Consider the following 26,896-nt stretch of genomic DNA (forward strand, 5'->3'; position numbering starts at 1 on the left):
ATCTCACAACACAAAAAAACCTGACCGCAATATTGTAGCTCTGTAAAGAACTGCTTAATGCTAGCAACTGAGAGGCTAGTGGAGCAATGATGAAAGAAAATTTAATTTTATATCCTGAATAAACTCTAGCTCTATCACTTGACAGCTTTGACTTTGACATATTATACTTCTGCAAAATTATTAAGTCCATATCCAACTTAGTGGAGACACATTTTGAGTTTGAAATAAAATTTAAGCAATTCTTTTTTTGATTGGGTACATGTTTTCCTCTGGTTTTGCCAAGTTGAAACTCTGCTTCTTAGAAAATAAATGAAAGTCTCTATGAAGAAAAGATTTTCCTTTCATTTGTCCATTTATCTGTCTATTTATTTATTTTACAATACTGAGTATTATAAAACCATAGACTCATGAGATAAGTAGAAATACAGTGAATGGTTAAGAGCCTAAGCATTGGAGACAGAGAGTCTTGAATTCAAGTTCCAGCTCTGCTACTTAAAGCCCTTGAGGCCTTGCAAAGAATTGGATATGAAGCTGGATTACAGAAACCAGATATGATTTCACTATTAAAAAAAATATTTCAAGAAAAGGTATCACCAAACTAGAAAGGGTAGGAAAAATAAGTACCCCAATATAGAGAAAAGACAGCAGGTTACTCATGACTGCTTTGCGTAAGTTCATGCTTGAAGGGCTAAACCAAGTTGGTCCAACCCATGGCCTGCAGGCCGCATGCGGCCCAGGTTGGCTTTGAATATGACCCAACACAAATTCATAGAGTTTCTTAAAACATCATGAGATTTTTTTTTGTAATTTTTGTTTTGTTTTGTTTTTAGCTCATCAGATATTATTAGTGTTAGTGTATTTTATGTGTGACCCAAGACAATTTTTCTTCCAGTGTGGACCAGGGAAGCCAAAAGATTGGATGCTCCTTGCCTGAACCATTGCAACATACTCAGAGAAAATGCAAAATTTACCTTTTAACCATGAATAATAATAGTCATGTAATTGTGATGAAGGAAATAACTGCCCAAGACTGCAGTCAGAAGAATAATTTCTATACATAGAAAAAGGCAAATTTTAGGTTCCAAACTTCAGTGTGCTTGTTTTTGACCCTTGGAAAAAATTCTAAAATAATGATGGCTATTAAAAAGTCAAAAAAAAAAAAAAAAAAAACAGAGGCTGGTGAGGTTCAGAGAAAAGAGAACACTTATACACTATTGGTATGGGTGTAAATTAGTTCAACTATTGTGGAAAGCAGTGTGGCAATTTCCCAAAGACCTAAAAACAGAACTACTATTTGACTCAGCAATTCCATTACTGGGTATGTACCCAAAGGAATATAAATCATTCTGCCATGAAGACACATGCACACAAATGTTCACTGCAGCACTATTCACATTAGCAAAAACATGGAATCAACCTAAATGTCCATCAATGGCAGACTGGATAAAGAAAATGGGGTACATATACACCATGGAATACTATGCATCCATGAAAAAGAGTGAGATCATATCCTTTGCTGGAACATAGATGGAGCTGGAGGCCGTTATCCCTGGCATACTAACATAGGAATAGAAACCAAATATCACACATTCACACTTATAAGTGGGAACTTAATGATGAGAACACATTGGGGCCTACTTGAGGGTAAAGGGTGGGAGGAGGGACAGGATAGGAAAAAATAACTATTGGGTACTAGGCTTAGTACCTGGGTGATGAAATAATCTGTACAACAAACCCTTATGACATGAGTTTACTTATATAACAAATCTGCACATGTACCCCTGAACCGAAAGTAAGAGTTAAAATGACATCAGTGTTTTTTTAAAGAATCAGAGAAGTAAGTACTATGAATCAGACTTGGTTTGTTAAGTTTTAGCCAAACATTATCCCTGCTGGAGGTATGAATTTCAAGCTTAGATTCCCTTAAAACTGGAACTTTCTCCACCACCAGGGGTGATCTTAATCTAGTATCCCATCAAACTGCCCCAGGGATCCCACATATAAGGCACGTAGCTTTCTCAGGCCACTCCTGTAAAAAACATCTGGGGTTACCCCATATTGAAACAGGCACCAATCAGCCTATCCATCCACCCACTGACTAAACCACTTAATTCTACTTCTCTGTGAAAGGTGAGATATGCATGATGAGTAGTGGTACCTCTACTGTAACAGAACCCAGGCTGAGTCCAAAAGATGCCCTGACATACGACTCTCAGCCCCATGGTAAGTTGACAGGAGTCCCTGAACATATTGTTTTTGCTAAATGTACACTGATGTGTTTTCCCTTACTCGAGATCCCTTACACATCAGTATAAAATCCAGAAGAGGGCCTAATGGCATGACTGCCCTGCTGACTTACTTAAGACCATAGGTGACATGGTTATCTAATAAAACCGCATGGATTTCTTATTGCAAAAATGATCTATGAATCACAAGAAGTCACATTGAGCAGCAAAGATTCAGGGATATATAATTCCAAGATCCACATCTACATTTAAATATCTGCAGCTTCTAAGTAGCAGGCAATAAGTCCCAATGGAGGTACTGAAAGCTGTAAGATCATAAATGATGTATACATTCTTATGTGTATACTTTCTTCTTATGAGAATGCTTTATCACAGCTGGCCTGCAGTGCCATTAAATAAGATTCACTTACTAATTATTACCTTGATTTTAGTCACATTGTACCTAGGAAAGTATATTTTCATCTACAGTGGCATGACACATTTCAACAGTGTCCCATAATTCTGTATTTACATAAAAAACGTTAAAAGAGGTGCTGTAAACTCTTCTAATTTCTAGGATACAGATAACTTGTTCCTCCTAAATGAACGGTATTATTGCTGAGTTGTATGAAGGCAATTTAGTAGTGACCATGGAACTGATGATTGACTTCTAAACTTGAATCAACACACATAGGGAAATCATGGGGTACCATCTATATAGGATGAGAAAAGAGGGAAATAATGGGAGAGGAAAACTACTTCTGTGCAGTTGATGTTGCACTTGACTGAATAACCTACACCACAACTGTTTGTGATTGTACTGCTCTTGTTAGAAAATGTAAGGTATTATTAGTACATAGAAGTTGAAAGAGAATAGAAATGGCTACTTTCAATTAAAATGCAACTCCATTATGTTTTCATTATATCAGATTTTCATCCAGAAGATAGGAAGTCTAATGTGTGAAATATTGCAATTCAAGTCCAGGTTTCAAGACCGGAAGCAATTGCTTTCAAGTCCGGTACAGAAGTTTGCATTCAGCTTCTTCAGCTTGCTCCCTAATTTGCTTCCTCTATCTCTCCCTGTAATTGAAAAGTGTAAAGGAAACAACATACCCCCTAAGTTTAATATGTTAACACCTGATGATTAAGAAGTGTGTGAAAAAGGGTACAGCAAATGAATGAATGATGATAAACATGTTTCAACTTTTAGAAAAGTTCACCACTCAATATATCTAAAATTGGTTTTTGCCAATTTCAGAATTCAGAAAGGTAATCTATTTTGTTAGTTTTAGTGAAAACTCAATTTATCCTATACAATAGTAAGTATTGTATGGTAAACTCAAGTCCTTACCAGTGTAGATCAAGAATGTGTCTTATTATTATTTAGTACTATGAAGGTCATTTTCATCTGAGAGAAATTACAAGGCATCATTAGTAGCAGATATAGAAAATATTATTTTGAAATTCTTTAATCCACTTTTCATTTTAGGATCAGAGAAGTCCTACAAGGGAGCTGAAGGCCAATGTACATAGCAAAACAAAAACAAAACAAAACAACAACAACAAATGCCACAGTATTTCACGTTAATGCTGGGCATCTTACATTCTAAGGTTTGAAAAAGCTTATGGATTCTGGGCCTGTACTTAGCCTAAAAATTGAACCCAAGATAATAAGCTTTTTCCAAGGCAGTGCATGATGAATAATATCAGTGTATTCTATTCATTTTCTATGTCTGCAAATGGGGTTAACCCCCTTTTTTCGTTAGTGAGTCAAAAGGGGCATAAAATGGGGCACATTGGTTGAAGAAGGGGCCCTGGATGATGGTTCCAATCAAATAACCAATGACACAATTTACAGGACTCCCTTTTCCCATTGTCAATGAGTGGTGGTGGTTAAATAGGTTATTGGGCATCACCCTAGCTTTCTATCTTGGCTTTCCCTTTACTAGCTGTGTGATCATGAACAAGTTATATATCTTACTTGTCATGTACTCTTGGGGAAATTGAGTTTCTACATGTAAAGCTATTAGATCTTGGCTGGGTACAAAGTAAGCACTCAATAAATTTTGGCCATTATTATTCTGGCTATAAAATTCTAGAATTGAACTAGATGAGAGTTAGTAATATCTCCAACAACTTTGAGTATAAAATTTAGACTTATAGTTCATAGATTATAAAACAACTTAAAAATAATCATTTCTTTCCTTCAACCCTACTGCTTATGAATATGTGCAACATATTGGTAAGAACCTCCTTTTATACCTTTACAAAGAGCAGAGGCACTATCTTCAGAGGCCTCTCTCTGGTGTCCCTGTGAATTTATAAAGTTAATTCTGAAGTTGTACAACTAGCATTTCAAAGAACGGCTCAATTACAGAACGCAATGAACTCTTTATATGAGGATTTAATAATTAATTTGATAATTTAAGTAATTTATAAGTGTATTTGTTCACATTAATTAATATTATTAAACAAACTTAATTTATTTAATGTAATAATTTAATATTGGACCCTCTCTGCTTCATTTGGCATTGCTCGCATTCTTCTTATCTGGGGCATGCTTTTCTCATCGTTTCCTCTATGGGCTTTTCCTTGGGCTTCTCTTCTGCTATATTTTTCTTAAATATTGATGATCCTCAGGGTTCCACTCATTACTCACAACTCATAATTGTGCACACTATACCTGGGTGATCAGTTTTTTCATTCTGTACAACTAAACTCTTCTCATGCTTCTGACCTGAACATTGAACAAACTACTGGACATCTGGAGCTAGAAGGCACACTGGTATTTCAAACTCAATGTGTCCACATGTTCTAATTTTAAATTTGAAAAGTTCACTTCCTCGCTTGATGACATCATCATCCATTGAAACTAGACACCTATGAATTGCTCTTATGATTCCTCTTTCTTCCTCACATCCCACATCCAGTCAATGAACAAATCTTGCCAAATTTACCTCCAAAGTACTTTGTAGTCATTTTTCCTTCTCATTCCCTTGAACTGAGGCTTTAATTCACTTGCTTAAATTCCTGAAAGGTCCTTGTAGCTTGTTGTTCTGTTCCATTTTTGTCTAATCAAATCCATTACCAAAATAATATTTATAAGAATCAAAACTGGCAGTCTTCCCTCTCTATTTATAACTTTTTCTTATGTACAACATATCAAAGTCCACCCTCCCTGAAGAGGCCCTTGATGAGTTCTCTAGTTCATCTTTCTCTATAGTCCATATGGCAGGTTTTGTCATGATAAAACCAAGATGCCAAATTTTGCTTTGCATGGCATATATTTATCACCCCTGTGTTTTGTTAAATAATGTTTTCACTATCTGAAATGTATCTCTATAACAGTTCCCTTCTTTCTGTGTTTTTTCTTCTAACCAATCACTAAGGATCAAAGAGAATAACATCTTCAGCCCATGTTCTCTGAAACCCTGCCACCTGCCATATCAGGCTACACCATTTACTGTGTGGCCTTGAACAAATTACTTAAAAAAAAAAGAAAAACTCCATGACTCAGTTTCTCTAATAGTAAAATTAGAATAATAATAATAATCTCACAGAGTGGTTGTGGGTATTAAAGAGAATGCATATAAAATGTTTACACAGTCACTTGCACACAGAAGCCCATAACAATTGTTGGTTTCTACCTTTGGAATCATTCTTCATTACTACTATAGTACACTGAGTCAATACCACGGCAATTTTCACATGATTTGACTGTGAGTTTCTATCTATCTTTACTACCAATTAACTCTTTGAAGAGGGGAAGTACCTGGGTCATAGTCAGAAAATTACTATAGGTTGATGAGCATTTTTTCATGTGTCTTTTGGTTGCATAAATGTCTTCTTTTGAGAAGTGTCTGTTCATATCCTTCACTCACTTTTTGATGGGGTTGTTTGTTTTTTTCTTGTAAATTTGTTTGAGTTCATTGTAGATTCTGGATATTAGCCCTTTGTCAGATGAGTAGGTTGCGAAAATTTTCTCCAATTTTGTAGGTTGCCTGTTCACTCTGATGGTAGTTTCTTTTGCTGTGCAGAAGCTCTTGAGTTTAATTAGATCCCATTTGTCAATTTTGGCTTTTGTTGCCATTGCTTTTGGTGTTTTAGACATGAAGTCCTTGCCCATGCCTGTGTCCTGAATGGTAATGCCTAGGTTTTCTTCTAGGGTTTTTATGGTTTTACACGTCTAATGTTTAAATCTTTAATCCATCTTGAATTAATTTTTGTTTAAGGTGTTGTAAGGAAGGGATCCAGTTTCAGCTTTCTACATATGGCTAGCCAGTTTTCCCAGCACCATTTATTAAATAGGGAATCCTTTCCCCATTTCTTGTTTTTCTCAGGTTTGTCAAAGATCAGATAGTTGTAGATATGCGTCGTTATTTCTGAGGGCTCTGTTCATCACTGGCCATCAGAGAAATGCAAATCAAAACCACAATGAGATACCATCTCACACTAGTTAGAATGGCAATCATTAAAAAGTCAGGAAACAACAGGTGCTGGAGAGGATGTGGAGAAATAGGAACACTTTTACACTGTTGGTGGGACTGTAAACTAGTTCAGCCTTTGTAGAAGTCAGTGTGGCGATTTCTCAGGGATCTAGAACTAGAAATACCATTTGACCCAGCCATCCCATTACTGGGTATATACCCAAAGGACTATAAATCATGCTGCTATAAAGACACATGCACACGTGTGTTTACTGCAGCACTATTCACAATAGCAAAGACTTGGAACCAACCCAAATGTCCAACAATGATAGACTGGATTAAGAAAATGTGGCACATATACACCATGGAATACTATGCAGCCATAAAAAATGATGAGTTCATGTCCTTTGTAGGGACATGAATGAAATTGGAAATCATCATTCTCAGTAAACTATCGCAAGGACAAAAAACCAAACACCGCATGTTCTCACTCATAGATGGGAAATTGAACAATGAGAACACATGGACACAGGAAGGGGAACATCACACTCTGGGGACTGTTGTAGGGTGGGGGGAGGGGGGAGGGATAGCATTAGGAGATATACTTAATGCTAAATGGCGAGTTAATGGGTGCAGCACACCAGCATGGCACATGTATACATACATAACTAACCTGCACATTGTGCACATGTACCCTAAAACTTAAAGTATAATAATAATAATAATAATAATTAAAATACAAAAAAATAGAAAATTACTATGGGTTGAACCAATGTACATATTCACCCATTTGCTCATCCCTGGAAATAGAAATTTTTTTTTTTTGAGAATAGAAACCTTTTACTTCTTCAAAACTAAATGTCTAAAAATAATTTTCAGTCATTAGGAGATTTTATTTCTTTGGTTCCTTTAATTAATTAAAGTGGTTGAGAGATTCTACAAACAGAAAATTTAACCACTGCACACTAATGAGATATGTCAGAAATAATGAAGCTCACAGAAACAAACTACACTTCTTTGCAATAATTATTTCCAAATGTTACAAGCCCATGATCTGTTATGTTATTCCCACTTGAGAGAGTTTGTAAGTAATTTAAGGTGTGGTATTAATTATTTTAAACATGTTATTTGATTTTTCTGAGGAAAAAATTTCAATAAAGCAGACCATGATAGATTTAGTAAAATTAGGACTAGGCATGGTAGCTCATGCCTGTATTTTCAGCCCTCTGTGGGGGGCCAAAGGCAGGAGAATTTACTGAGGCCAGAAGTTGGAGTCTAGCTTGGGTAAAATAGCAAGAGTCTGTCTCAACAAAAAATTAAAGTTAGCCCATTCTGGTGGCACACTTGTAGTCCTAGTTACTCTGGAGGCTGTGGGAGGATGGCTTGAGCTTAGATTTTTGAGGTTACAGTAAGCTGTGATTGCATCACTGCACTTCAGCCTGGGCCACAGAGTAAGACCCTGTCTCGAAAACAAATAAACAAAATCAAAATTAGCATCAGAACATATCTAGCATCCATGTCAGGGGAGTCTTATATTAAATGCAATAAGTATTCTATTTATTTAAATTGAAAAACCCTTTGATCACTAGGAATTTTGAATTCTAAGAGCATGAACCTACTAACCTTTGAAAAAAGATAACATTTCTTCCCTTAACACTGAGTGTCAGTAGCAGAATGGCATGGGTTGGGAAGATAAATATTTATTGAACTATTTGATCCATTGTCATTTACAAAAAATTCAGAACTTTAAACAAAGAGTGTGTAGAGGAATCTGTCTCCTGACTATCTATCCCTAATCAAAGTGGACCTAAAAAGATACAGTAAGAATGCTCAACTAATGGACAGAGTAAGACAGACTTGCTAGGTAGATGAATTGATGGATAGATAGATACATAGCAGAAAAAGAATGATAGAGAATTTTTTTCTCCCAAAGCAATTTTTATTCAAGTTAAAACTGCAAATGTATGGCCTGTGTCCCCATGTAAGACTGTAAGTTCCATAAAGGCAAACATAGGTGCTTGTTTTTGTCACTGCTATTTCCCCAAAGACTAGAATATACAATAGTGGGATGTGTAAGAGTTAAAGAAAGAGGAAAAACATGAAAGACAGGTTTATTTTGGAGAATAAATCTGAGAGGGGCTTCTGGCCAATTTCAGTCAGGAGCACGCTCTCTTAAAGACTAAGAGTATTTAAGGGTTTAGGGAGAGAGCTTATCACAGGCTTGCAATGTTTCTGTGTGGAGGAGAAGTTTATTGTGGAGTTAGAATGTCTGTGGTCAGAGGGGAGGTAATCTTGGGGTTGACCTCTCCCTGGTCAGAGGGGAGGTAATCTTGGGGCTGACCTCTCCCTGGTCAGAGGGGAGGTAATCTTGGGGCTGACCTCTCCCTGGTCAGAGGGGAAGTTATCTTGGGGCTGGCATGTCTCTGGTTGGGAAAGGGTTTATCTTAGGATTGGAGTGTTTCTGGTTGGAGATGTCATTTGTGGTTAATGGTCATGCTGACATTAGCCATTAGGCTGATGCCCCTTTGATTGGATTAGGCAGTTTTTTGATCAAGGGGAACTTTAAAATGGTGGTTCTTGTCCAAGATGGCGATGCTCCTGCTCTGTCAGGATGCTTAATTAATAATTAATATTTGCTAAAGAAATTAATAAATCATAGATGAAAATAAACTTTCTCTCCATTTCTGAAATCAGAGGCCATACTCCCTTAGCACTCATGACTGCAAGGGACCTCAGCTTCAGGCCTTGCCTTGCTTATCTTCAGAGCCCTTCTTATAAATTTGTGAGTTTATCTCCAAACCTAATGTGGGAAATCTAAAAAAAAAAAAAAATCAAAATGTATGTAGTGCGAGCCTCCAAGTTTTAACTTTTAAGTAAGGACAAAAGGTCCTAGAGTTCTGTTAATTTGGTAACCTTGACAAAAATCAGAGACATTTTAAGAGCTTAAAAAGCTCGGCTGACCCACTTTTAGACATTCGGTATAATTGAAGACAATTTCAACTTCCATTAAGATCTTTGTTATGTGCAGGCCCTGTCAAAAAAAAATGAGATAAGCCTTATATAACTGTAAAAAAGCAGCAATTCATCTGCATTCATTCTAACTTGAAACCTGATAGTAGAAGATATGAATTAGATAATTTGACAGCATGTGTTTTGGTGGTTGTTATAGCTTATGAGAGACTTTGTAATGTTCTTTTTCCTCACTTTTTCTTACCAAAGGTCATATTCCTACATTTTGTATTACTAAAGATAATATCAAAAACTACATCGCTTTTGCAGTTTATCAAAAAATAGTTTTCTGATACATTTTTTACACAGATCTGGTTTACAGATTAAAAACAGTTCATTAGTTAAGTCTGAATTTCAGAAAAAATGTTTAATTTATCTAGTTTCCCATCTTTGTATTTTCTATATCTGGCAAATCTGTATAGATCTGTATAAATACAAACTACAAAAGCAGTTCTGGCTATCTCAATGTAAGTTTAGGAATGTAAATAAATAATTTCATTTGTAATCGCCACATTGACATATTTTTGTCATTTTATATAAGATATATAATAATTTTATTCCTTCTCTTGGAATTAAAATGGTAGTGCCATGTCACCTTCAGATGTTGCCTGACTGATTGCCAAACATAGATGAATTGAAGAGACTTATGAAAGTTCTCCTGAAACACATACTCAGTACATGAATGCTGACATCCTTGTATTAAGATCAACGTGGGAAAAAATAACCAGCCTGTTTTTGAGTTAACAAATAGAAACAAATACCAGAAATACCAAAACACTACAGGTCTGTGTGAATAATCGTCCTCCTCCCCTCCCCCAACCTTGATTTTTTCTCTTACAATTAAATTTATCTAAAGAAAAGATAGGTCTGTCTGGTTACACTCAGATATCACTGAGTAGAATCAGTGGAAAGAGACTTTGACTCAGACTTTGACTATTTCCTTGTCCAAAAAAAGAATGAATATAATAATGCTACCAGCATTTAGAAGTTGCTAGGAGGATGAAAGAATATCATCTTTTTAGACTGTAAACAGGCACAAAATTAATGCTAATTAATTAGGTAACATCAGTTGTGTATTTTTCTTGTGGTTTCCACCAAGGAATTAGAATTAGCTTCTGAGATTTAAGTTGTAAAATTAATACCCCGTGAATGCTAGCAGAAAGGTGCAAAGCACTTTGAAAGAGTGGTGGTGGTCCCCAAACCTGTGAGATGGCATACCTGAGTGTAAGCAGATAGGCATATCTTTTCTTTAGGTAAATTTAAGTGTAAACAGAAAATAGTAGTAGTAGGGAGGGAGAGTATTCACATAGGCATCACGTGTTTTGATCTCCTTGGCATTTGTTTCTATGTTAACTCACAGATATGCTGGTTACTTTCTTCCCACGTTGATCTTCCTACAAGGATGGAAAAGGTTGCTTATGAGGGTGGAAGCAGTTTCATTTCCATGTGTTCACCTTCATTCATGATTAACTTGAGTCTTTTGCTGAGATCTGCTGACACATTGGGTTTCAGAAGTTGCATGGCTCAGGCATACTTTTGATACATTTACCAAGATAATGAGTGCCTTCATAAGGCCCCTAGACAGACCTGTTTTTTTGAGGTGATACTGATAACTCCATGTAGCCAAGAATGCAATCTTGTTCTTATTTGAATTTCTGCATACAGTCTGTATTGGAAAAATTGTTTTAAACCATATAAAAAAAAGTGTTGCTTCTATCTGGCATTGAATATGGCTTAATTAATCTCATTCACTTCTAGTTTTAAGAATATCTCAGTTCTGTCATTATCAGAAATTAGGGTAGGAATTGTGCTAATTTTTCAATGGACATATTAATAATGCAGATAAGTTTATCATTTTGTACATCTACAAATAAAGTCCTCATGAATTAAGTTATACTATATAAAACTTACTGCACATGTTTTCTTCCAAAGAAAATCTTTTGAGAGAAAAATATGTGTATGTCTCATTAACATCACTCTTAAGGTTAATGTAAATTTACTATACTCCAGACTTTTAAGCCTTGATTGACAATACCCATAATGCTCCACAAAATGATAAATACTAAATTTTTATTCAGTATTAACTGAAGACATGACATCATACTCAAAATGTGTCTCAAAAATTGTCTTTTTATTATGAAACTTTAAAAAATACCAGGGAAATAGTATCTATAAATACTTATTATAAAAGTAGAATATTGGTCAGGCGCAGTGGCTCAGGCCTGTAATCCCAGAACTTTGGAAGGCCAAGTCATGCAAGCAGATGACGAGATCAGGAGTTCAAAACTAGTCTGGGCAACATAGTAAAACTCCGTCTCTACTAAAAATACAAAAAAATTAGCCGAGTGTGGTGGTGTGTGCCTATAATCCCAGCTACTCGGGAGGCTGAGGCAAGAGAATTGCATGAACCTGGGAGGCGGAGGTTGCAGTGAGCTGAGATTGCACCATTGCACTCCAGCCTGGGCAACAGCGCAAGACCCCATCTCAAAACAAACAACAACAACAAAACAAAATAATAGTAAAATATTATCTGGAACCTTGTAACCTTGCAGTGGTTTTGCAGTACACCAATAAGTTTTCAATACCTCATATCACCTTTAAGATCTGCTGCCCTCTCACATAAACAGGTCTAGAGATAGTTCCAATGTAACAGATGACAAAGCTCATCTAAAACAGCAACGATGTCGTCAAGTGCTGTTGTGTCCTGTTGTGTCCAGAGCTGGTGGGTTCTTGGTCTCGCTGACTTCAAGAATGAAGCCACAGACCCTCGCGGTGAGCGTTATAGCTCATAAAGATGGTGTGTCTGGAGTTTGTTCCTTCAAATGTTCAGTTGTGTCTGGAGTTCTTCTTTCTGGTAGGTTCATGGTCTTGCTGTCTTCAGGAGTGAAGCTGCAAACCTTCGCAGTGAGTGTTACAGGTCATTAATGCAGCGCAAACCAAAAGAGTGAGCAGCAGATTTATTGTGAAGAGCGAAAGAACAAAGTGCAAAAGAACACAGCCTCCACACTGTTGAAACAGACCCAAGCAGGTTGTCACTGCTGGGTTGGGCAGCCTGCTTTTATTCCCTTATCTGGCCCCACCCACATCCATTTTACAGAGAGCTGATTGGTCCATTTTACAGAGAGCTGATTGGTCTGTTTTACAGAGAGCTGATTGGTCCATTTTACAGAGAGCTGATTGGTCTGTTTTGACAGAGTGCTGATTGGTTCACTTACAATCTGTGAGCTAGACACAGAGTGCTGACTGGTGCGTTTACAATCCTCTAGCTAGGCATAAAAATTCTCAAAGTCCCCACCAGATTAGCTAGATACAGAGTGCTGATTGGTGCATTTACAAACCTTTAGCTAGACACAGAGTGCTGACTGGTGCATTCACAGTCCTTTAGCTAGACATAAAAGTTCTCCAAGTCAGGAGCCCAGTTGGCTTCACTTAGTGGATCCCCACTCGGGCTGTGGGCGGAGCTTCCCACCAGTCCCACTGAGCGCTTGCACTCCTCAGCCCTTGGGCGGTGGATGGGACTGGGCACTGTGGAGCAGGGGGCGGCACCCGTCGGGGAGGCTCTGGTGGCATGGGAGCCTTCTGGGGGTGGGGCTTGGGCATGGCGGGCTACAGGTCCCCAGCCGTGCCCCACGGGGAGGCGGCTGAGGCCCAGTGAGAATTCGAGCACTGCACGGGCGGACCGGCAGTGCTGGGGGACCTGGCACACCCTCGGTAGTTGCTGGCCCGGGTGCTAAGCCCCTCACTGCCCAGGGCCAGTGGCCCAGGCTGGCTGCTCTGAATGCAGCCCCGATTCCTGCCGGCGCCTCTCCCTCTACACCTCCCCACAAGCAGAGGGGTCTGGCTTCCGCCTTGGCCAGCCCAGAGAGAGGGGGGCTCCCACAATGCAGTGGCGGTCTGAAGGGCTCCTCAAGCGTGGCCAGAGTGGACGCCGAGGCCAAGGAGGTGCTGAGAGCAAGCGAGGGCTGCCAGCACGTTGTCACCTCTCCCTGTGACTATGATACTTTTCCAGTCACCTTTAACCAAAAGAGCTGCCTGAATTATCTGCTATATGATATTCTGATAACAGAGTTCTAATATTGAAGTTATAGTTCTTAAATAAGTCTTTGTTGCATGTGAAAACAACATTTGGCAGTTCCAGAGCCTGAGTAGAATCCTCAGGAATAGACCCTGATGCTTGAAAGCAGGGAAGCTGAGTCAAGGAAAAAGCTTCAGCCTCTGTTTGCATGTTCAGAGAAAGAAATATAATAACGTTACCAGCATAAGGAAGGTTGCTGGGAGGGTGAAAAGATATTACCTGTTTAATTTGGAAACAGTTAAGCACAAAATTAATGTTAATTAATTCGATAATGCTAATTGTGTATTTGTCTTAAAAATATAGGAAACTAAACATGCGATTATTGAAATACCAGTGATTTGATGGAATTCAAATTAACCATACTTTGAGATAAATTAGAAAGATGTTTGGTTTTTTTAAAAAAATTGATATATATTCAGATGAATAAAGGTTATTAAAATTTATAGTTACTAGTCTAGTAACTATAAAATAAGTTTTTCTTTTATCCTAGAAATTTAATGCTGAGTAATATCATAAATTATTAATAATAATAATATACAATATGAAGAAATATACTGCATATACTTTGACTTATAACATGTATCCATTATAAGCCAAAATTTTTGAGAAATACATTTTTGAGAGACTATACATTAAAAACTGGATGAAGTTGATGATTATGTTTTATTTTTATGAAAATGATTATAGAAGTTAATTTTATTGTGTATTATATTCAAGATTTTATGTAAATCCTTTTAATATTCAACACCAGAAAGAATCAGTCTAAGATATATATTATTCTGGTGGAATTTAGTTTTTTAGTTTATTTTTATTTTCATTTATTTTTATAACAAAAAATATTTTACTAAAACATAAGATTTACGGAAATTTCCAGACAAGCCATACAAAATGGTCACAAGCTTTTTTTGAAGGAGGGAATCTATACTTGACATCAAAGTCACACTGTTATTGTTGAGAGCTGTGATGTTTGTTTAATGTTCCCATTCTGGTTCAAACAATCAAGCTTGTCCATCTACAGCGTCTAAATAAAGTTAGACTTGGCTAGGGAACATATTCTGAAGAACTGGTTAGCTGCTTTTAATCAATGCAATTAGATCACCAAAAAAAGCGGGAAAGGAGCTCATAAAATAAAACTACCTGCCCCCTCAAAAAATAAAATAAAATAAAGAAAAACACCCACGCTCCTGGAGCTAACCTGACAACTACCTTCATTCACAGTGCTTTACACTTAAACCAGGATTGGGGAAATGAATAAAAGCAGAGAGGGGCCACTGCTTTTAAATGTTTCCCAACAGTCCAGACGATACTTCTAGCCTCTGCTCATACTTTACAACAGTGAATCAGAAGAAAACATAGATTTGCTAATGTGCATTTACTCACCAAAGGACTGAAGAAGTCTGGGCTTTTATTCTGTAATGTTTCTAAGACTGTGTCCATTAAATGTAAACCAAAAGAAAGAAGTCTTGGCAGAACAGGAGAAGTGATGCGTACTTGATGATCGGATCAATTTAAATATTATTCATGGCATATAGCCTAGTCCCTGCTCTAGCTGTTTCTATGGCTTGGGCTTCGATGGTCTTTCCACTGCTCCTCTACATCATTTGCTAATGGATCATCTGGATTTGGAGCACTTAACAAGGCCTGGATCCATAGCAGAACTGTATGGATCTGCAGGGCTGGGGACCACTTCTCTTTCAAAATATCTAAACATATTCTCCCCAACTTGTCTACATTAGAATGACAAATTTTGGTCATGAAACGCACTTTAGGGGCTGCCATTGGGTATTCTTCTGGAAGCAATAGTTCAAGTTTAAAAGTCCCTCCCGCAAAGTGGGAATCCCGGGGGCCGGCAATGACTACATGAAAATAATGGATGTTGCTCTCATATGGTTCTGCTTTGATGCCAGGAACTGGTTCTGCCAGCAAACGCTGGGTTTCCTTGATGATCCTGCGGGGCAGCCCAGCCATCTTGTCAGGTCCCGAGTTGGGTCTCTGGTCTCTAACTTCTAGTTTATATATCCTTGTTTTTAATGTACCAAGATATATACTTTAGTAGGGTAAAAAAGAATGATTGTCACTGTTTAATATGCATCAATTAACATAAGTAATCTATTTTAATGGTATTTCAGAACAACAAAGAAGAGCTCTTTCCTTAAAGCTTTAAAAATGTAATTGAAATCTGAAAACATATTCCATATAATTTACCATGAAAGAGATGAGACACTCTACTACAGTCATATTCAATTTTTTTTGTTTTGTTTATTACAATAGACATTTAGAACATCTTATCCTTAAAGTAATTTCAGTTGCTTTGCTGATTTTCAGCTTGTCAGATTGTTTATTCCTTTTCCTTTTTTGCAATAGAATGATAATGAGAATAAATTTTGTTTTGTGTGAAAATAAATTTATTTTTATAACAGTTAAATTAAAGAGATAATCTGATAAATCTGAATGTTATTTTAACAGTTTGTGCTCCTGTCATACTTTGAACTGTGAATTTTATTCAACTGCCCTCTATCAGGCAAGCTTTATAAATTCCTGCAATTTGCTGAAGGCATTGTAACAAAACAATAAAGTGAGGTGGAATAAACCTTTAAAAATTCCTGTGAAGATTATACTTACTTTTTATTATTTGTTATTTTCTGTCAGAATTTTGGACAAAGAAGTTAAGACCTGTGCTTTGGATGAAACACAAATGATTATTTCCTTTAAAGCTATTTCCTTTTTTCTTTTTGTAATGAAAGGCTTATTGATATATAATTCACCTAGCATGAAATTGACCATATTAAAGTGTACAATTCAGTGGTTTTTAGAATATTGATGGAGTTGTGCAACCATCATCACTATCCAATTTTATGAAATTTTCATCACCCCCAAAAGGAACCTCACACCCAAAAGCAGTCACTCCCATTCCTCCCTACTCCCAGTTTTCTGGTAACCAGTAATCTACCTTCTTTCTCTTCGGATTTGCCTGTTCTGGAGATTTTATATAAATAGAATAATTAAATATGTAGTCATCTGTGGCTTGCTTTTTCCTTTGTTATATTATTCTGAGGTTTGTTCATTTTGTAGCATGTATCAATATTTAATTCCTTTTTATGAGCTATAACAATAATGAAATATTATATGGATATGTCACATCTATGTTTATTGATTCATCAGTTGATGGACATTTAGATTGTTTCCACTTTTTGACTATTATCAATAATGCAAATATGAACATTGATGTGTCAGTGATTATAAAGACAGATATTTTTATTCCACTTGAGTGTATACTTAGGAGTCAAATTGCTGCAGTGTATGGTATGAAGGAAATAATTGTATTTATAATAGCACAAAAAACAATGTGTAATATTTTGAGGACCTGCCAAACAACTTTGCAAAATGGGCTGCTTCATTTTAAAACCAGAAATTTATGAGAATTTTCATTTTTTTCCATGTCTTCATCTACACTGGATATTTTGTTTGTTTGAGATGGAGTTTCGCTCTTGTTGCCCAGGCTGGAGTGCAATGGCACGATCTTGGCTCACTGCAACTTCCACCTCCCGGGTTCAAGCAATTCTCCTGCCTCAGCCTCCCGAGTAGCTGGGACTACAGGCCAATCACCATGCCTGGCTAATTTTTGGAGTTTTAGTAGAGACAGGGGTTTCACCATTTTGGCAAGGCTGGTCTCGAGCTCCTAACTTCAGGTGATCCACCTGCCTTGGCCTCCTAAAGTGCTGGGATTACAAGAGTGAGCCACCACGCCCAGCCAATATTGTCTTTTTTTTTTTTTTTAAGTTTTGTTATTCTATTAGGTGTGAGGTAGTATCTCATTGAGGTTTTGATTTATATTTACCTAATGAATAATGATGTTGAGTATCATCGTTTTATGTACTTGTCAGTCTTTTGTCTTTCTTGGGAGAAATATGTACTCCAGCCTTTTGCCTATTTTTTAATTTGTTCTTTCATTGTTGAGTTGTAATAAATCTTAATATATTCTGAGTACAAGTAATGTATCAAATACATAATTTGTAAGCATATTCTTCTATTGCGTGCATTGTTTCTTCATTTCTTTATGTGTCCTTTGATACACTAATTTTAAAATTTTGATAAAGTTCAATTTTCTAGATGTTTTTGTCTCTTATACTTTTGGCGTTATGTCTAAAAAAACCACTGCTTAACAAAACGTTATGCAAAGTTTCCCCTGTGTTCTCTCTTCTAAAAGTTTTGTAATTGTGGCTTTCACACTTAGATTTAAATCCAATTTACGTTCATTTTTGCCTATTGTGTGAAGTAGGGGGTCCAAATAAATTCTTTGCCTGAAGAACGTTGAAAAGACTATTCTTTTCAACCCATAATTGGGTTGAAAAGGCAATTGTGAAGACTGTTTTCACACAATTTTTAAAAGACTGTTTTTTCCCCATTAAATATTTTTGGAATTCAAATCTAAAATCAAACGATCATAAATGTAAGCTATATTTTTGGATGTTCAATTCTATTTATTTGTCTGTTCTTATGTTGTACACACTGTATTGATTATTATAGTTCTGTAATAAATCTCATTATCAGGAAGTATTAATCTTCCAACTTTGATATTCTTTTTAAGTGTTACTTTGACTATTCTGAAGCCATTACATTCTCATATATATTTTAGGATCAGTTTGTCAATTTTTTTAGAAAAAGGTAATTGATTTTTTGGTAGAAATTGCATTGAATCTGTGTACCAAATTGGAGAGTATTGCCATCTTAACAATATTGTCTTCCAGTTCCTTTCATTTATTTAGATTTTCTGTAACTTTTTTCAACAAAATTTTGTAGTCTTCAGTGTACAACTATTGAACTTTTGTTATTTATTTATAAGTAATTGTTTTTTGTGCTATTATAAATAAAATTGTTTTCTTCATTTTTAGATTTTCATTACTAATGTATAGACATCCAATTGATTTTTGATATTGACTTTGAATTTTGCAATCTTGCTGGAATTATTAGTTCTAATTTTTGTATGAAGTTCTCGGGATTCTCTATATACAAGAGCATGCCATCTGCTTTTACCTCTTTCCAATCTGAATACTTACTTCCTTTCCTTGCATAATTGTCCTGGTTAGAATCTACAAGACAATGTTGAATAAAAAGGTGAGAGCAGACATCTTTATCCTGTTTCTCATCTAAGATGGAAAGCATGTAGTCTTTCCTGCTTAAGTGTGATATTAGCTGTGGATAATCAAGTTTAGGAAGTTCTCTTCTATTTCGTAGATGCTTTTCATCGGGTTCAGGAGTTCCCTTCTATTCTTATTTCTTGAAAGCTCTTATCATGTAAGGATGATGGATTTGTCAAATACTTTTCTACTTCTATGAAAATGCTTCTGTGGTTTTTGTCCTTTATTAATATGATGTGTTATATTGATTGATTTTTGGATGTTATATCAACCTTGCATTCGTAGTGTAGCAACCACTAGGCAATGGAGTATAATTCATTTAATATGGGTCTGCATTTGGTTTGTTAGTATTTTGTTGAGGATTTTTATTTGTGTATTTATTAGGGATGTTAATGTATAGTTTTCTTTTCTTGTGATAGTTGTCTGGTTTTGGTATCAAGGTAATACATAGAATAAGTTGAAAATGTTCCTTCCTCTTCTACTTTTTGCAAGAATTTGTTAAAAACTGGTATTAATTGGCCAGGAGTGGGGGCTCACGCCTGTAATCCCAGCACTTTGGGAGGCCGAGGCGGGCGGATCACGAGGTCAGGAGATCGAGACCATCCTGGCTAACACTGTGAAACCCTGTCTCTACTAAAAATACAAAAAATTAGCCCGGCGTGGTGGCGGGCGCCTGTAGTCCTAGCTACTTGGAAGGCTGAGGCAGGAGAATGGCGTGAACCCAGGAGGCGGAGCTTGCAGTGAGCCAAGATAGCACCAATGCACTCCAGCCTGGGCGACAGAGTGAGACTCTATCTCAAAGAAAAAAAAACTGGTATTAATTAAATGTTTGATAGAGTTCATCAGTGAAGCAGGTGAAGTGAAGTAGGGCCCAAACTTTTGTTTGTGGGTAGTTTTCCTAATTACTGTTTCAATCTCTTTACTTGTTATAGATCTTTCCAGATTTTTAATTTATTCTTGAGTTAGCTTTGGTAGTTTGTGTTGTGTCTAAAAATTTGTCCTTTTAATCTAGCTTATCTAATTTGCAGGAGCACCGTAGTTCATAGTATTCCCTCTTAATTTTTTTTTAAATTTCCCTAAGGCCAATAACAATGTTGCTTTTTCCATTCCTGATTTGTAATTTACATTTTCTCTCACTTCATCTTGTTTCATCTAGCTAAAAGTCTGGCAATTTTGTTAAACTTTTGGTTTTGTTGGTTTTCTTTATTTTTTTTTCTACTATCTATTCATTGATTTCCACCCTTAATGCTATTATTACCTTCTTTCTCGTTGCTTTGTGTTGTTTGCATTTTTACTTTTCCTAGTTTCTTTAGATGGAAGGTTAGGTTATTGATTTGAAATTCTTCTTGTTTTATACTGGCATTTACAGACATAAATTTCCCTTTAAAGAATGCTTTAGCTGCATCCCAAAAGGTTTGTTTGTTCCTTTTATTAGAGACAGGGCCTTATTATGTTTCCCAGACTGACCTTGAACTGTTGGGCTCAATTGTTCCTTCTGTTTCAGCCTCTGAGTAACTGAGATTATAGGCATGGGCCACCGTGACTGGCTAAGGTTTGTTGTGTTGGGTTTTTACTTTCATTCATTTCAATTATGTTGTAATTTTTCGTGTGTGTGTGTGTTTTGTTTTGTTGGTTTTTTTTGTTTATTTATTTATTTTTACCCATTGGTTATTTAGAAGTGTGTTCTTTAATTTTCATACATGTTTCCATTTTGTAATTATTCTTCAGTTATTGATTTTTGTTTTTAATTTTATTGTGTTTCAAGAAGAGATGATGAACAATTTAATACCTTTTAAATTTATCACGGCATGTTTTATAGACTAGCATATGGTTTATCAAGGAACTCATGAGTACCTGACAAGAATGTCTTAATATATTCTGCTATGATTGCATATTTTATAGATTATGGTTAAACATGATTTCTAGTGCTGTTTAAGTCTTCTGTTTTCTTCATGATCTCCCGCCTAATTGTTCTATTCATTGTTGAAAGTGCAATATTGAAATCTTCAATATTTATCACTGAATTGTCAATTAGTCCTTCAGTTTTCTTAGTTTTTGCTGTGTGTACTTTGAGACTTTTTCCTGGGGTTCACGTGTGTTTATACTCGTTATGTATTCCTGAATAATTGACCCTTTTTTCATTATAAAATATATATATTTTTTGCTTTTATATCAATTTTTGTTTTACAATCTATTTTTAAAAATAGTGATAACAGCTCTTAGTTACTGTTTGTATAGTATATCTCATTTTTGTCTTTTTACTGTCAACCTATTGTGTCTTTGAATCTTGTGGACAAAATATCATTGGATCATTTTTATAAAATCCATTCTTCCAATGTCTTCCTTTTCATTGGAGTTTTACTTAATTACTTAATTGACTTTTAATGTAATTACTGGTAAGATAGAATTTGTACATTATTTATTTTTAACATGTCTTTTGCTTCTTTGTTCTTCTGTTCTTCCACTACTGTTTTTTCTTGGGTTACATATACATATTTTCAAGTGTACTATTTATTACATTTATTGTTTATACACACACACAAATATATATATTTTTTTTCTAAAGGTTGTAGTAGAAATTACAATTAACTTAAAACAATCTAGTTCACATTAATATCAACTAAAGTCAATATTATACAATAATTTGCTATAAAAGAACTTTGTTCTATGTACTCCTGCTTTATGCTATTATTTAATCCCAAATTGTATCTTTATTCATTATAAGCTGAAAAACACAGTTTTATAATTATAGCTTTATTCAATGCCTTTTAAATCAGATAGGAGAAGAAAAAAATTACAAAAATACATTAATAATAATTTTTATATTTACCTATTGCCTTAGTCAATTCAGGCTTCTATAACAAAAATACATAGACTGAGTGGCCTAAAGAGCACACATTTTTTTTTGCACAGTTCTGGAGTCTGGAAAGTCCAAGATCAAAGTACTGGCAGATCTGGTGTCTGGTAAGGACACTTTCCCTGGTTTTAAGATGACCATCTTCTCATTGTACCCTCACATGGTACAGGGCAGAGAGAGAGGAAGCAAGCTCTCTTATCTCTTCATAAGAGTATTATTATAATAATTCTGCAGATAGACGGAACTAATAAGAGAGAGGGAAAGTGAGAGAGAAAGAGAGAGAGATGAGCAGGGATTTATTAGGGCAATTCTCTCACTCAATTATGGAGATTGAGAAGTTCCATGATAAGCTGCAAGCTAGAGAACCAGAGAAGTAAGCATTATGGCTCAGCCTAAGTCTGAAAGCCTCAGAACCAGGGAAGCCAATGGAGTAACTCAATTGCTGGTTCAAGTTTCAGAGTCCAAAGGCTGGAGAATCTGGAGTTCTGACATCCAGAGACAGGAGAAGGGTGTCCCATTTCCAGAAGAGGGAGAAAAATTTACCTTCTGCTTTTTCGTTCCAAGCTTGCCCCCAGCCAATTGGATAGTTTCTACCCACATAGAAGGCAGATCTTCACCACTCAACCTACCAACTCAAAGGCCAATCTACTCCAGAAATACCCTCATAGATACACCTGGAGAAGCTCAGTCATTCCAATCAAATGCCAAACCATCTGAGTTTCCTTTTCAGCAGAGGAGAGACAGGCTCAATGCCTACTGAAACATTAAGAATAATTAATGTTTTACCAGCTATCTGTGTATACTTTAATCCAGTCAAGTTGACAGCCAAAATTAATGATCACAGGTACTAATACCATCCTGAGGGCCCCACCCTCACAATTTTATTACCTCCCAAAGGGCCCACCTCCAAATACCATTCCATGAGAGTATGGTTTCAACATAGAAATTTGGAGCAGAGTGTACACAAACATGTAATTCATAGCACCTATGTAGTAATCTTTCATAATAGTCCTTTTATTTCTTCCTGTGAAGTAATGTTTTTATCTATTGTCTTTTCATTACAGCCTAAGGTTTTTTCCTTTGGTATTTTCTGTAGTACAGATATGGCAGAAATGAAATCACTAAGTTTTTGTTTATCTGCGAATGTTTTATTTTCCCTTTCATTTTTGAAAAATTGATTTTCTGAATATAAACTTTTTGGTTGACTTTATTTTCTTCTTACACTTTGAATATGCTACTGCCTCCTGAACTCTGTCCTTTTGGATTAGAAGTCAGCTGTTAATCTTATTGAAGATACCTTATACCCAATGAGTCATTTTTCTCTTGCTGCTTTCTATCTTCTCTTTTTGTCTTTGCCTTTGACAGTTTGTATATGATGTGTCTAAATGTGGCTTTTTGAGTTTTTCTTACTTATAATTCACTGAGTTTCTTGTATATGTAGATTGATTTTTAATCAAATTTGGGATGTATTGGTAATTATTTCTTCAAATCCTCTCTAAGCAGTCCGTGATCTTGTCCCCTCTCTCTTCACCTTCTTCTGCCAAGTCTACATTTCCTTCAGTTTTTATAAACTAAAATGTTCTTCCTATTACTGAACATTGTTTTAACTATCCTGCCTGTTTTTTTGCTCATGCTGTATCCTCGTTCTGCGACATTTTCAAACAACTTCTATTTGTTCTTCAAACTTCATCTTTACCGTAAACATTACTTTCCTCTCAAATACATTTTCACTCCACAATCTAATACAAATGTACCTCTTTTAAAGCAGTCATACCTTTCATCACAAAGTATAGTTATTTACTTGCATGTCGGATATGATCAAAATAGGCACCATTATGATGTGCTCTTTTTTTTCTTCTCCTAACAAATCCAAGTGTTACTTTGTTATCACCATTTTTAACAGATAAATCCTATTTTAACATCCCAATATAATACTTAGCCCCAGTTTTGTTTGTTCCAGAGCTCATGAGCTCAGCCACTTGGCTCTAAGATTCATGAGTACAATAGGAGAGTTTAATGTAGATGGAGCATCTGTCTGCTGTTGTTGCTATTTGTTCATTTGTTTTAGAAATACCATACATTGGTCAATTTAAAATCATAGAACACAATGCTCTAGTGCTTTGAATATTCTAATCAATTCTAGTTGACGCTTCAAAGTTGCTAATCTTCATTTTGGTGGTTCTTTTAGTGTAAGATAAAGTTTACATATATGAGCCACAGAAAGTATTTTTGTGGAAGAATAAAGACATTTATTAGGAAAGTTATTTAGAAAATTAGAGTAACCTTGGTAAGGTATTTACTTCAACATCCAAGAGACATTACATATTCAAAAGGAGGTCTTTTCTTTTTTTTTTTTTTATTATACTTTAAGTTTTAGGGTACATGTGCACAATGTGCAGGTTAGTTACATACGTATACATGTGCCATGCTGTGTGCTGCACCCATTAACTCGTCACTTAGCATTAGGTATATCTCCTAATGCTATCCCTCCCCCCTCCCTCACCCCACAACAGTCCTCAGAGTGTGATGTTCCCCTTCCCGTGTCCATGTGTTCTCATTGTTCAATTCCCATCTATGAGTGAGAACATGTGGTGTTTGGTTTTTTGTCCTTGTGATAGTTTACTGAGAATGATGATTTCCAATTTCATCCATGTCCCTACAAAGGACATGAACTCATCATTTTTTATGGCTGCATAGTATTCCATGGTGTATATGTGCCACCTTTTCTTAATCCAGTCTATCATTGTTGGACATTTGGCTTGGTTCCAAGTCTTTGCTATTGTGAATAGTGCTGCAATAAACATACGTGTGCATGTGTCTTTATAGCAGCATGATTTATGGTCCTTTGGGTATATACCCAGTAATGGGATGGCTGGGTCAAATGGTATTTCTAGTTCTAGATCCCTGAGGAATTGCCACACTGACTTCTACAAGGGCTGAACTAGTTTACAGTCCCACCAACAGTGTAAAAGTGTTCCTATTTCTCCACATCCTCTCCAGCACCTGTTGTTTCCTGACTTTTTAATGATTGCCATTTCAAATGAAACCTAGATTATTTCACTGAGATTTGGCATTAGCATTTTATCTGCTTCAACTAAATTGTAATTTGCTGTATTAGTGTATCCACTCCCCATAAGAGTAATTTCTGGAATTCATATTCATCTGTTAAAAAAGATGCCCTTGTCCTAGTACTAAAACCATAATATTAATGAGAAAAAAATTTGAGGAAATAACTTGCCTCCTATGTAGGATATCTAATTTTATGCACACTATATTTAGTGTTAGCAACCTGCTTCGGGGGTAGCGGGTACCATACTTACATGACATCCACCCAAAAAATGAAATCATGATCTATATTATTAACCATTTAAAAATAAGCAATCAGAAAAGCTGTTCTATATCTATATCTATTTCTATATTTTTGGTGAACTTTATTTTCTTGGTTTTTCCAATTCCTAATATTTCTAATAGCTTAAAGTTAGTTTTTAAAAATCATCCTCCAAATTTAAAATTCAGAAATGTATCATTATATGATTATATTAGACAAGACATAATTTCAGGAACTATGACCTACATTTTAGTTTGTGTTCACATGAAATTCTTTAGGATTGTATGAAATAAGACATCTCTACCTACTTCATATTTTAATACATATTTAAAAGTTTTTCTGACACATTTAGTAATAAAAATTAATTTATTAAATGTTTCCCAACTAGGATAAAATTTATTAACTATGTCTCATTCAAAATGTTTTAAAAATAACAGCAGAAAAAAAGAGAAAAAGAAAGATATAATTAAAGTAAGAGTAGAAATCATTGATGTAGGAAAAAAAAGTACTCAGTGGTGCATTTTAACAAATCAGTAATTTTGTTCTTTCAAAAGATTAATGAATGGTCAAACGCTTCCAAGATTTATTGCAGAAATTATGGGAATGCATATTTATTAAAAGGTTAGAAATTAAGTAGTGAATGTAAATAGAAGTTGAAAATTGTAATAAGTTCTGTTTATGTAGCAATTGAAATAAAATGAGTAGACATATATAACACGTAAGTTAAGCTAAAATCGAAGCTCAGTATATTAGCTGCATCTGAGGAAGGTAGGAAGTAAATAAAATCGTAGAGAACTACATGGCTTCAGTGTTCAGCTTTATTTTAAGTTTTATTTCTTAATCAATAAAAGAAAGTATGTAAAACAAATATGACTTAAGTAACAGTATTTGACAAACCCAGATGGTGGATACATAGCTTTTTATATGCTTAATATTTTCTCACTATAATATATTGAATTAGTTGAGTAAAGGGCTGCTGGAGGACAATAAAACTAAGGTATTACTAACAAAGAAAATTCCTTTAGTTCATGATTTTAAAAAATAACAGTTGCTAGTTTTTCTTTAAAAATTATAGCTTTATGTTCCCATTTGACCATTTGAATTTAATTTAGCGACAGATCCACAGTGTATGACAGATTGCTTGGAAGTGATGAATGATATACTTTCTCACATTTGTATTGTAGTTGAATGCAAAAAACTGTCAGTGGAACAATTTCTGCTATTTAAATTTTATTTTTTTCTTATTATTTAAATTTCCTTTAGCAAAATAAAGGTCATCACCTTTTAAACCCAAAGAAAATAACATAAAATATTTTAGGGGCCTGTTGTTTAATATTTTAAAAATTGATTTATTTTTTAAACATTGTAATCTAATAGCTATGTTTGCAATTGATGCTTTTAACATACTCTTGGGTTACCATGGATTGTTTATGAAATAGAGCCACTATGAACTGTTTAAACTTTAATTAACAGAACAAAAACCATGTTACAGTAATGCTCCCTTACTCATGCTTGTGTTCTCTGTAGTTTCAGTTACCCACAGTCATTGGCAGTCTGAAAATATTAAATGGAAAATTTCAGAAATAAACAATTGATAAGTTTTAAATTATGTACCACTCTGAGTAGCGTGATAAAATCTCACACCTACCTGCTCAGTCCTGCCCAGGATATGAATCATCCCTTTGTCCAGCATGTCTACGCAGCATGTGCTACTTGCCCAATAGCCACTTAGGAGTCATCTCAGTTATCAGATAGAAAAGCATAGTTTATACAAAATTTGGTGTTACCTATGGTTTTGGATATCAACTGGGGGTCTTGATACATATCACTCATGGAT

The 26,896-nt window shown here is 35.4% G+C and overlaps 2 protein-coding genes across 3 annotated transcripts in view; one reads left to right on the forward strand and one right to left on the reverse strand.

The window, feature by feature from the left end:
• Positions 1 to 26,896, forward strand: part of GALNTL6 (polypeptide N-acetylgalactosaminyltransferase like 6) — a 1,265,432-nt gene that overhangs the window by 544,335 nt on the left and 694,201 nt on the right. The window lies entirely within an intron of this gene.
• LOC100438965 (ubiquitin-conjugating enzyme E2 N-like) lies at positions 15,200 to 15,729 on the reverse strand. The gene has a single exon (XM_024246079.3). The coding sequence runs from the start codon at positions 15,702 to 15,704 to the stop codon at positions 15,282 to 15,284; it is 423 nt and encodes a 140-aa protein (XP_024101847.2). The 5' UTR covers positions 15,705 to 15,729; the 3' UTR covers positions 15,200 to 15,281.

Source organism: Pongo abelii, chromosome 3 (genome assembly GCF_028885655.2).
Source record: "Pongo abelii isolate AG06213 chromosome 3, NHGRI_mPonAbe1-v2.0_pri, whole genome shotgun sequence".
In the NCBI taxonomy this organism is placed as follows: domain Eukaryota; kingdom Metazoa; phylum Chordata; class Mammalia; order Primates; family Hominidae; genus Pongo; species Pongo abelii.

Coding starts and splice junctions, on each gene's coding strand:
- LOC100438965 (XM_024246079.3), bottom strand. CDS start 15,704: ATGGCTGGGCTGCCCCGCAGGATCATCAAGGAAACCCAGCGTTTGCTG.